Source organism: Notothenia coriiceps, unplaced genomic scaffold (assembly GCF_000735185.1).
Source record: "Notothenia coriiceps isolate Sejong01 unplaced genomic scaffold, NC01 NC01_scaffold00009743, whole genome shotgun sequence".
Classification (NCBI taxonomy): domain Eukaryota; kingdom Metazoa; phylum Chordata; class Actinopteri; order Perciformes; family Nototheniidae; genus Notothenia; species Notothenia coriiceps.
The window spans coordinates 888-13,863 of NW_011342444.1; the positions used below are offsets into that span (position 1 = coordinate 888).

The window sequence follows — 12,976 nt, forward strand, 5'->3', positions numbered from 1 at the left end:
GGTTGTAATATTATACTCTAGGGCTCCTATTATGTTTGTTTCTCAGCAAGACGAAGGCTTTAATGTAGAATCTGATTCCCACCATGTAAATAATGCCTAATTCATGGATTAATCAACACATGGATGTAAATAAGAATGAGAGATAAAATGAAAAAGATTGAGAGTCAAATCTGTAAGTGAACAGATTTCATTTATGTTACATAAGCAAATAAACTACATTGGTTGACAACACAGAACAACTTTTCTACTAAACAAAGAAAAACAGAAGCTTCAGAAACATCAAGACAACTCAAAACAGTGAAATCTCACGAATAACATAGCAACATTTCCTTTTTAATGGCTTTCATAACAGTCCCAGTCCTGAAGGCCTATATGCATCAAAGCAAAATAGCAAATGAAGGCAACTCCTCAGTTCTTAATTGCATACTTTTGTTCAACACATCTTTAATACTGTACACTGTATGAAATCCTTAAATATTACAAATGGGAAAAATGATTTGAAAATAATAATCCTACTTAGAGTAGCAACACCTCGTTTAAAAAGAAACACCAAAAGATTTATGAAATCTCCCCCAAAGAACGCTTTGCTTCTTCAAATTGTTTCTGATTAATTTCTCCGATCAAAAAATAACATTATTAATTAACGTAACAATTATATTTAATTAATACAGCCAAAATACTTAACCTATTTATGTGGATTTAATAATGGGTAATCTTAACATGAAGCACTACGCTTAGCCCTGTGCGTACATTGCCTCTTGTAAACAGGATTAAACTGACATGTTGTGTGTATCTCTGTTTGCTGACTTCACAGAAAAATATAACATTTTCTGGGATTAAAAACGTCCTAGTTTTTTTATTTTTTAAATCCTACTCAAATCCTTGTATCAGGATAGCATAATTGTTGGTTTGAGACCTGTGACCTTTTCATCACCTTCAGATCCCATTCTCATTTCCCCTTTTCTGTGCCCTGTAGTGAGCCACCAGAATCAGCTTGGGTTTGGGGGTGTTAGCAGCAGGGGAGTGTGAAGCAGCTGAGTGATGATTCGATGAACACGGAGGCACATAATTAGCTCTCTGAGACACATTTTGGATGGAGTTGGGTGTGGGGTTGACGGTGGACAGGGCAGGATCCGTCACATTGAGTTCCTTCTGCTCGCGGCCGGTGCGAAGCGTCCTGGTTGGCCGTGAAAATGTCTTTAAGGTGGAGCCTCTTTCAGGTGTAGAGCATCCAAGGAAGCCCCTGAAACATCTGTAGAACTGGAAACATACACATTGGATTAGTGTCATTCAATAGTGGTCAAAAACTATATTGAGTACAATGAAGAAAAATGTATCCAATAAGTCTGAAGTCTTGAAATATGGTAAGGACAATCCGGATTTCAAGAAATCAAATGAAAATAAAACTTTCATTAATAGTCAAGGATTAGGGTTAGGTTTAGGAGGAAGCAATTTGTTTATTAAATTTCACATTTTTAACTCCTCAATAATGCATATATCTTGTTACAATATGATTTAAGTCACACCAACTACTGATTGGGCTTCTTGTAGTCTTTTGGGATAAATATATGATCTTATATGGTCTTTGGTCCTATGAGATTAGGTGTATCCCAATCAAGTGGTTTTAGCTCCCGCTCCTACTATACTTTGAAGAGCTCTTGAATTGCATAAGGAAAACAAACGCCTGCATCCAAGCTGTTCCTTAATGTTTTTGTTTCAAAATAAAGTATAAAATATGAAACCCTGTCTATTATCTGTGTGGCGGTGTTGCTGTCTTAAGAGAATTTCTTTCTTCCTCTTTGTGTCCTTGTCCACCAATGTTTGTTACTTGCCTTTTACTCTCTTACCTAACAACAACAACATTACCTCTAACACAAAATATTCTCACACTGACATGAAATGAGATGTGTAGCCTACACATAAAGGTTTATAACCAAATGTGGGTTGAAACTATATTGAATTATATTGACACTCTCACATGTAGGATATACAGTATAAGTAGCCTAACTTTAACACCTAATAATCTTTTTGAGTAAAAGTACACATGATTTACTCATTTGTTTTGCAAGTCATAGTGTCATATAAAGAAATCAAAAGAAGAATGTCATTTTAAAAATCATCACAAATGAATAAATAAAGTTTATTGTGAGGTTGAAAGAATTCCGTTGATATCCACATCGAACAAAATACTTGTGGGAAAGGAGTATACAGTATACGTCAATAGTGTGACAGTGTTTTGTTTTTTTATTCCTGATTTTCTCCATTCTAAAGTATTTTCATTTTTAGTAAAAACGTTGTACTCTACTCTTACTCAACTACTCTAATAGAATTGTAGCGATAATGTGTTATTATGTTTGTAAAAGTAGAAATTGAACTATGAAAGACAGCACCAGTAAACTGCTTTTTTCAACAACAAAAAACAACTTTAGTTCAACCTGCATATCAGTAGGCCATGCAGTATTACAAGTTGTACACCTAGTATAGCTGTAGTCATATAGTCATGGTATAAATAGGGATAACAACAATGAATGGGAGCAGACAGTTGTGACAACATAATGAATGGTATGTAATATAGCAGTAGAAGAAGTAGACCTAAAGTACAACAAGACCTTGTGAGTGACCTTAGCTACGAGTAAAACAGTACCATAAGACTTAGAAATTGAGGTATAGTAGCAGTAGTAGACTAGGGTTAGTCTAGTATGAGTGGTGGAATAGTATATAGCTGTAGTTTTAGTATTAATAATATTAACAGATGACAAAATGGCCAAAAACGAGTATGAATAAAATGAACATGTAACTCTTTATGATGTGTAGAATTAGTACAGTTCTATTGACATCCTTCTTCCTTCCTCCATGTCGGGAGTCGAGCAGGCATCAAGCTCCCCTGGATAAACGTAGTGTACTTAGTATACTCTCTGGTTCCACACGTATACTTTAAGTCAACTACATTTCCCCAGGGCGCCGCTATGCAAATTAGTGTGCCGCATGATGAGACACTTCACTACATCTCATTACAACATATGAATGAGTAGTTTCCTTGCATGTTTCCACCCAGAGATTGATATGACAAATGAGACCGGTGGTGCTTTTTAACTTAAATACTTAAGCTCTTTCATGATATACGAGCCAATTAATTTTTGTCACCCCGAGGAAATTATCCAGCTTTCAAAATTGGCAATCCATTTAGAATCTTCATGTGTTTTAAATCCCCATGTATTATTTTCCAGAGAGCTGTGATTAGCCTGGTAATAGTGTCTCATTTGTGTAGATCTATGTTCCAGGAAGAAAAAAGAAGAAATGTACCACTGCTGTAGGCTGTAATATGCCTTTATTCTACCAGAAATTCTATAAATAAGATTATATATAACCACAAAGTTCTTCTTAGAAAAAACAACGAGTGCACAATTTTCCCTCTAATGAAACCTTTCCCTTGTCCCTATTATGAAAACGAAATAAAGATAACTTATAATTAAACCAGTTAGGACAGGTAAAAAGTTATTACTTTGTTAACACATTTTTAAATGGATTGATTGATTGATTTAAATGGGTTGCAAACCAAAACGTTTCTGACCACAATTGTGAAAAAGTTTTGGTCAAACAGGTGTATCCAAATATTGAAATAAAAAAGGTATTTTGATAAAAAATGAAAATAAATCCACATTAATAGTACATTTTATTACGCTTTCCTATATCTTAAAAGCAGAATGGTCCCATTCAGAGAGTTACATTATTATATTACTTCTATAGGTGTATTGCTTGGTAGTGATGGACCACATTTTGACAACAAACAATTGTATTGTATGTACATGTATTGTATTGTAAGCACACAATCATATTTTATAAATGAATCACATGTGTTGTTGTTATAAATCTTAATCTGTAAAGTTACAGCCAAGACACATGGATGGATGTAATGGAGGATTTAGTAGAATATATCCCTCTGAAATGTTGAATAGAAGTATTAAGCATCTTCAAATGTAAACAGTATGGAAGTAAATGTATTTAGTGACTTAACACCAAAAAGATGTGAAAATCTTATGCAGAAAAAACCTAAAATCAATAAAGGAGGAAGATTGACAGCTCAGATCCGGGGAATGAATCTGTGCAGCGCTTTAAGTCTTCAACTCGCCTCAACACACTGCTGCCATAGTTATGGGCTGGGAGGAACTGAAGACTGAAAGTGCCACACAGTGTTTCTTCCTGTGAGTTTATCTGTGGCCGTGGAAGTCCAGTTCGGTAGCTTTATCATCACACACATAAAGCTAAAAAGAAACCTTCACGACCAGACAGAGCAGACAGTTGTGACATCAAAGAAATGTAAATTTCTCCCAATCTCAAAAGTGACAGGAGACAGACTGAGGTGGAAGTATAGATAAAAAGAGACAGACAGATAAAAGAGTGTGAGAAAAAGGAAAGGTCACCAGCGCAGTGTCGCTCCTTGATATTAACATCACATGTTAATCCAAAGCTATGTTATGAGAAGGTTATATTAAATGGATTTCTTTATCCCGCTCGTCAGCTTTTTTCCTTCAATACCTGTGGTTCCTCTTTATCAGTTTTTTCATTTAGTTCCATCGTTTCCTTTACCCTTTCCTTCACTGTTTCTTATGGTCTTTCTGACATGTGTCACTGCTTTATCCTTACTTTATATCTTATCATTACTTAATGTCTTCCTCTTTATCTCCATTTATCTTTTTTTCATTACTTTTCCTGTCTATCTATCTCCCCCCCATTATCTCCCTATTTAATAATAAATACCGTCCTTTCTTGTTTTCTGTCTTCCCTTAACAACTACTTACTGTAGATTACCCATCCAAACAATTTCTTCTTCTTCAATCCTGCTATCTCTTCTTTCATTTACTCTTCAATTATGTCTTCCCCTTTCTCACTATTTCCTCCCTTTTTTCCCCAACATTTATTGATTCTTCTTCTCTTTTTTCCCCCCTTTTTTCTACCCACGTATTATCCTTCATTGATGTAAGTTCTGTCATGTTGCATTATCGTGTAATTTGTGCCAAAAAGACATTAGATGAAGGAAAAAAGGAAAAAATCATTCTCAATTACTTTTTGAAGAAAAATGTTATCCTAGATTACATTAGCAGTTTGAAATACGTGGTTAACATTGTGTATTAAAAGAACCCCACAAAAAAATGACTTGGTTAAGTTACAGTCATACATTTAACAAGCTGCATGAAGGACTGTACAATCGGAGTGAGAAATAACTAAATAACCTAATACTTACAGTACTCAGGTCACCTGAGTTATTACATTATTTACAGAGGTATTAAAGAAAATCTTGTCAAAATGTCCCAAGCAATGTGTAGACACGCATGAGTTGACCTTTAATGCTCACACTTGTTCACAGTAATTAAACTAATCTACTAATGACTGTGGTAATGATTTATTGAAGGTGAAATGCTGCTACAAAGACCCTTGAAATGTTCTCTGCTGCCAATTAGGACAGCCAGTGGCATAAACCAGATTACTTCCTCTTCCTCCTTTAATTACTGTGCTGTGTGCTTGTATGTCAGTGAAATGTATCACAAGCTCACACACAGTGGGCAGAAGCGGTGGCTTGACATATTTTAATGGTGTGTGTGTGTATGTGTATGTTGTGTGCATGTGTGTGTGTGTTTATGCCTTTTAGCGGTTTGCTTCCTGTATGTTCACAGCTGGATGTGTTCAGTCTGAAGGTGTCAATGAGGAGCCAGCAGATGGAGGAAGGAGGTCTGCATGTGCCTTCACTAACCCTCCCATGGCTGTCAATCTCCTTTAACTAACCTCTCCATTTGATTTTTCAGGAATAGTAGAGCAGATAAATAGATTGCTGAAACTGACCACATTTAGTTTCCTGTTTAGTTTAGGATAACAATTTACCAAAAAAACACTTTACTTTAACCTCACTATCTACAATAAAATAAACTGAAAGAACACTAAAGGTTTGCCATAAGTTACAATTCCACTAAAATCAATCATGTGAAAAGTGATTGAGTTGTTCAGAATGCAAGCGATTTTAACCAAACATCCCGACTGAATCAGAGTTTGGCTAAACATGATGCCTAAATCCTAATTAACATTATATTTCCAACACATTTTGAAATACATTTAACAGACACTTTTTTTTACAATAAACAAGATGGCAATGCACGAAAAAGCCTGCATTATGACTAATGAACTGAGAAAGAGAAAGAAATCTCACCTGTTTGTTCATGAATATATAGATACAAGGGTTTACGACGGTGGAGAACTTGGCCAGCAGCGATGGCGTGATGCTCGCCTGTGGGGTCAAAATGTCACGGGGGCCGAAAGTTGAGAGCAGGGCTGCCACTCCATAAGGCAGCCAGCATACCAGGTAGCACACCACCATGGTGACGACCATCACCAACACCCGGTGCTCTCTGCGCCGGTTTACCACTGAACTCACACTGCGGACCTGGCAGGGGAACAAAAACGATATTGATACACAACAAATAAACACATGGTAGGTAAGAAGAAAGGAAAAACAACACAGTTTCGATAACATAAACTACAATTTAATTGGTCTGAGGATTCAGGAGACAATTATATTGTTTGTTGTTTTACCTGGGGTCAGTTAATGTTAATAAGTAACAAACTGCACCCGAGCTATCATTATAATCGAGCAACAAAACACCTGCCAGAAGAGCACACACCCTACTGTTTATTGCTTTTAAGAGTCATTCATAGGGTAAAACTAATAAGAATTCAAACACATTAGTTGCAGACTTTTCTTACGTGTTAGCTGCAATGGATAATTAGGCTTTTTTCCTTAAATATTGACTTTTTAAAAAAAAAGTTTAGTCGTGACTATTTCCAATATGATGACATTTACAACAGTGTTTTTTGTGTTACAGATCAACTCAAAATGTAAACAGTTGCTTTAACTTGGTCATAGGATCAATGTGTGTTGCTAAAGGGAGAAATAGCTTGAAATGAACCTTACTCTGCATTCCAAAGTGAAATGCTGTTAAACTACCTGAGGATGCAGCTCCCATATATAGCAGGCAGCTCAGAGTAATCTGACTGCAATGTTGCCAACAAGAAAACTTGCCAAGAAAGTAATTGCTGTTTCCTTTTTTCTTTCATCTGCACACTCACCTGGGAGATTTGCCATGTCTGGCCTGTCTTAAATAGGCAGCAACATTCTGGTTCTAAAAAGTAAAGCCATTGTTGAAGAGGCAAAAACTTGCATTCTTTCTCAAATAAATAGCCCTACTTCTACTTGATTTATTATAACATTGTTTACATCTGTTTATGGTCTCAATGCTAGATTCAAGCCTTCTTCAATGAAAAATGATATCCATTGTGTCAATGATGGTCCCTTTAAAGTAAAATAGATGAAAACGCATTGCTTTAGTGCTTATGGTTGACAAGTTGTCACCATGGCGACCTGTCCATCAGGATTAAGGCACAGCAAAACGTCACTCTCTCCAGCTCCACCATCTCTTCTAAAGATTGTCACTTTTGGTTCTCTAGAACAAAATAGTAATGTGTAAAATGCAAAACTAACGATAAAGCAGCACGCTTTTGAGGGGCCGGCTTGAGATTGACTGGTTGTCAAGATACTCCTCAAGAAGCTGACTCAGATAAGGAAATATATGATACATTATGATGTGATATGATGTGATATGAATGATAATGGGACACATCGACGTCTGCACTCACAGTGCCGCGGACTGAACGTAATGTTACTTTGATCCGGTTACTTGTGTTGAGGCAGATATTTAAGTAAGCTTTCTTAACGCTAATGTTATAATAGTCAGATTGCTCTGAAGATGGGAGGTGATATTCTATTAATTTTCACGTTCACACAGTTTTTGCTAGCCGTCTTTCCTGCAATGGCAGTTTTTCTGTATTTCCTTTCTCCTGTAATATAACTTGATCGCTTTAAACTCCGCACACTGAGCTCTGATTGGTCAGCAGGCGGTGCTTTCACTGAGTTGATCTCTTAGCCTGCAACCTAACCTGCTCCGGACCAGGTTAGCCGCTCAGCATAAGTTACCATGGAGATCTAGCCTGCTAAAAAGAGAACAGGCGTCATAGGACCAGAAACCCAGAGTTTTCCCTGAAGTTAGCCGGCTAAGCGAAAATCCTGCTTCGTCGTACAGACCTCAGGAGCTGCAAATGCTCGTGTGACATTTATACCCAAACAATCAAATCCTCTTCTGCCAACATAAATATTGCATTAAGAATCTATTAAATATTCATGCGATTGGGAAATATAATTCAAAGAAAATCTAAATTAAACAGACAACATAGTCTGGGAGAGGAATGAGAAGGATTCAGACCTTTATTTTGGTCTGTGCAGTTTCACACTCGAATGCATACATCAGTTTGCATCAGTGAGAAACCCTACAGTACAATAATTGACATAGCCACCAATATAATTCTCTGAAGGAAGTATCTTGCTCCTCACACTGTCACAAATATTACTGTATGTGCAATTGTTGTTTGTGCATGACTATAAGATACTGTATGAAGCTTTGTGTTTTTTTAATGTTTTTAAATTCAAATCAGGACAACTCTCTTAAACTGACTTTTATAGTAGGCCTATACTTCTTACTTATTTAATATATTTCCCTAACAGCTATTGTTGCCTGTGTTTCTTAATGTAAAGGTCATCAAAGAGGTTTCCATGTTTCTGCCTTTTATCGATAAATTGTATTTTGCATTACTCTAACCAATTTTAAAAAATGCCATACATTTCATAGCCCCTTAGATAATCACTTGTTTAATTTTGTAAACAAGAAATGTTTGCTGAATGGTGTGGCAGGTGTAAGCAGGATTTACACTGTAAACTTTCATCAAAGTACATTCAAGGATGCTCTCATTCCACTGATAGACGGCTGCTATCAATTATATAAAAGATTATAATCCCAATGTCAAGCTCACTGGTGGTAATTTCTCATATATTGATTACCAACTTAAAGAAGGTGGGTCTTATCTAGTATGAGCTAATCAGTAGGCAGACGCCAGAGTGAGAAAGCGGACAGACAACCATCATTCCTAAAGTGTTGTGGTGTAGTTTCTGTAATTTAATTTAACCTGAATTGCATAAACCCAATGATTAGCTCAGTGCTTATGACGCCAGGCCAGGCCGACCATAGTGACACTGTGTGAGACTAACAAAGAACCAAACAAGGACCTACTTAAAATAATCAAATCAAATTTAGAATTTTTGGCAATTAAAAAACACTTTTATACAGTATTGCATGACAGTCATGTATCTGTAACTGTAACTGTTAGACTAAAACCTACAGTTTAGTGTGTGTGTAATATATTAAAGGTCTCCTATTATACTATTTGTAGGTGTATATTATAGGTCTCAGATATATAAAAAAACATGTCTATGAAGTGTTTTGCTCAGAATACTAAACAGATCACCCATTCTAGCCATGCCTCATACCCCTTTATTTCAGCCCTGTTAGAGAAGTGCTGATTCTGGGTCCGTAGCTTTAAAAAAAAAAATGGAGCCGAGACGAGAGCTCATGAAGGACAATTCTACAGAGATACTCTGTTAAAGGCTGCCTTGATTAAATGCCATATTTTGTTCCAAACCACATCAAGGTTATTTCTGAAACAGTATGGAGCTCAAATGCTTTTTCTCTTGCGGGTTTACCACAAGGTGATTACCTTTTTATTTCCTGCTTCTTTACATATACTCTCTCCAGTACAGCGTTAGCTCTGAGTGTTAGCGATGCTTGCTAATGTAAACAAAGACCATATTATGTCCAAAATATGCCAGGGATTGTTTCTGATAGCAACGTTTCTGATAGGACCATGGGTTTAAAGCCAGCCCACATTTCCGATATTAGGTCATATCGGATGCAAATCTGGATCAGCTCCGTTGTACCCCCGTTTTTAGAGATGTGGGTACGGAGGAACAGAGAGGGTTCTGTTTTCTGACATTTTCCATTCAATCTCTTATTGAGTCCCAATAGTGAACAATCCCAGGGCATTCCCAAAACACATGATGGTGATTGGCCCTCACAGATCTACAGCCTCTCCAGCACACCATCTGCCCCCTCCCCTTGAATGCACTGGTGTTATAAACAACCCGGTATCACGGCAAGACGTGAAACATGTGAACGAATCTTTACCAATGCTGGGAGAGAAGTGAAGATGTCACGATTTCGTACCCCTTCAAACGTGACAGTTACACGGTATTGTTTAACATGTCCCAACCAGTGGAGATATACCCCGAAAAGCCAAGCAAATGCTACCCCGACGGTCAGTTGTTATTGTCGATTATTAGATATAAATGTGGTGACACGTTATTGGGCACATAATTCACCTCTCGTATTGTGGTTGCCACACGGACCCTTGAGTAGGAACCACCTGTAACTTCAGCTGCCATTCCTGCTTAGCGCATCAAGCAGAGCAGTCATGTGTTAACCTCTCTTGATATTAATGGCTAATAAAGATTGGAACTCCATTCTGAATACACCGCCTCCGACTCCCTTTTCACGGCACTCAGCACTGGTGACCCTGACGTGATCAAACATCCTCTCAGGACCAGGAAACGCATCCAACGGGGCCTTCGTGTGGCGATGCACCTTAGCGCGTTGACAAGCCCACGCCACTCCCTGGCCACACAGTCCTCACATCCCGTTTTCAGGCCTTTCCAAAACGAACTTCCGCGCGCTACCAAACGTAACGAAGATTTAACGCCAGGGTGTGACAGGCCGTGGCACAGCCTTCGAACACCGGACGCCTCCAAGCTTTGCAGGGACGATATGAGGGCGCGCCAGGCCCGTAGAGACGTCACAAAGGAGAGTAATGCCCGCGTCGCCGAATAAACCGACGTCCCTCCAAGCGCAGCCCCGCGCGCCCTGCCACCTCCAGAGCCTGGCAAACGCGATCGGGATTCCTGACCTGGGTCCCGCCCAACCAATGTGGAGCATAGTCCCAAGCCCAACTGGACGCTTCCGATGACGACCCTGGAGAGGCAATCAGCCAACCAGGTTTTTCGGACTTGCCAGCCACGGCTACGTCTCCCGACGTGTAGTGAACTTCCGATATGTAGGGAGAGCTGCCGCTGCGGCGCCGCAACAGACTCTCCCACCTTCGCTGGCAGAGGAGAGTCGCACCGCCTTGGGTGACCGCGGTGTCCCAGGAAATCGATGTCAGAGACACCCCAAAACTGGCACTTTTATAGGATGTGATGATCAATCCATGTTCGTTGAGCCGCGTGAAAAGGGGCTCGGAGGTTTGACAGGTGCTCCTGTACTGAAGAGTCCATGAGCACCACAAAAAATCCGCTCCGAGGAGGGGAAAATAAATGTCCGCTGTCACGAAATTCCAGCTGTGAAAACGCTGTCCTCCGATGCACAAACACACATAGGCCTCCACACCCGTTACGTGCGAATGGGACCGCCGTTAGCTGTCGTCCAATCGCGGGCGTGCCACCATGGGGCGACCGTCTTCTCACTCGACGCTGGAACCACGCTCCCGTTTGAGCGCCCCGTGTCAACAGAAACAGGCCCCCCCGAAACGCTGTCGCGCTAACAAAGAAGGAGCCTGCACGGTTGCCGCCAACGCTTCAGGCCACTACTTGAGCGCCGGCCCCTCCGTTTCCCGGGGGTTTTTTTGTGAAGCTGCCAACGGAGCGACGCATTCGCACAGATTTTCAACTCACAGCATTACGACAGTCCAAACGATAATACTAAGCCCAAAAGTGTTGTTCCTTTTTCGTGTGGTTTTTTGGGCCAGCCACGGACCTTGAAAACCAGACCAAAAGAATTCAAGGAGATTTTAAAAAAAGTTCCCCTAAACCAGAGGTTTTGGACTGCCACAAACAACACATGGACATGTTGAAAGTCTCCCGGAGAGTCAAAACACGATCAATAATTTTCACCATTGATTCCCCGGAACAGAAAGTCAGAAAAGTCATTTTTTATGAAAATCCTTTTATTGGGCCACTTTTTTTTGGCCGGACGATTTTAACACGACTGGCGTTAGAGTAAATAGGCCGAGTTTTCAATTTCAAAAAAGCTGCCCCAACTCAAAAGCTAGCGTAGGCTTTAGTTTTTTACAAAGGGTGGGAAAGCATCAAAGCAAATTTGGGGCTAGCTTTTTTCTAAACACTGAAAGCTAAATTGCATGCCCCCCCACCATTGGCTTTGGGTGGGGTTACAGGGGGAAGGCCCTGAAAGAACTGTACAAGTTCAGGAAGGAAAAAAAAGTTTCAAGAGAACCGGTGTTTTATAGGCTGCCTTCCGCCAGCGTGGACCCAAAGGTTCTTCCGTTCCAGAAAACATAAATTCCCCCAGTTTCAACGAAAGAAGGTGAAGAAGTCATTTTTTAGCAAGGAACGTTTTTTGTTTTTGCTATCGACCTAAAAGCATTTTTTTTAGCCAAAGCCATGCCAAAAGTTTTTTTTTTTTCGCTCCGGGCTTGCCCGAAGGTTGTAGTGCGTCCTCAGCTGAAAGAAGAATGTTTTTTGCAAATGTTTTGAAACGCCGCGCGGGCCCGGGAGCAAAGTTCAGTCCGGGCCCAGGAGGAGCTGTTTCCAAGCGGGCCCCCAGCAGAGGCCGCCAGCTCCCCGGAAAAGAGCAGGGCGAATCCATCCGATCCCTCACATGGCGTGCAGCGGGAGGGCTCTGACATCCGAGGCCGTGGAATTGGAAGTCCCAGAAGAAAAAGCCCGTCAGGTTAATTGGCTTTTTTTTTGATGACGGCTTTTTCCCCCCCCGTCGTCCGAAAGCCGCTTTTCCGGCGAGCAGGATTGCAAGAAAAACATTAAAAAACAAAAAACAAGGATAGAGAGGCCTTTTGAGGAAAGCGGCCGAGCCGTTTCAAAACAAGGCGATCCTTCCCACAACACTGGTCCCACAGCTTTGTACGGTCTTCTCCCTGATTTGGGCCCGCCAAGTCACTAAAAAGAAATACGTCACCAATTTAATGTCTAAAATATTGTGGAAACATGTTTTTGAGTTCCCCCAAGGTAAATGAAATT

General features: G+C 39.8%; 1 protein-coding gene across 1 annotated transcript in view; it reads right to left on the minus strand.

Annotated features, from left to right (window-relative positions):
* Nucleotides 1-205: 205 nt before the first annotated feature.
* LOC104945569 (pinopsin-like) overlaps nt 206-12,976 on the minus strand; it is a 22,334-nt gene continuing 9,563 nt past the window's right edge. Inside the window, exons 3-4 of the mRNA XM_010771266.1 lie at nt 6,200-6,433; nt 206-1,260 (exon numbers count right to left, since the gene is read on the minus strand). Of these exons, the coding sequence (XP_010769568.1) occupies nt 937-1,260; nt 6,200-6,433 (558 nt within the window). The 3' untranslated portion in view covers nt 206-936. The remainder of the gene's footprint in view (nt 1,261-6,199; nt 6,434-12,976) is intronic.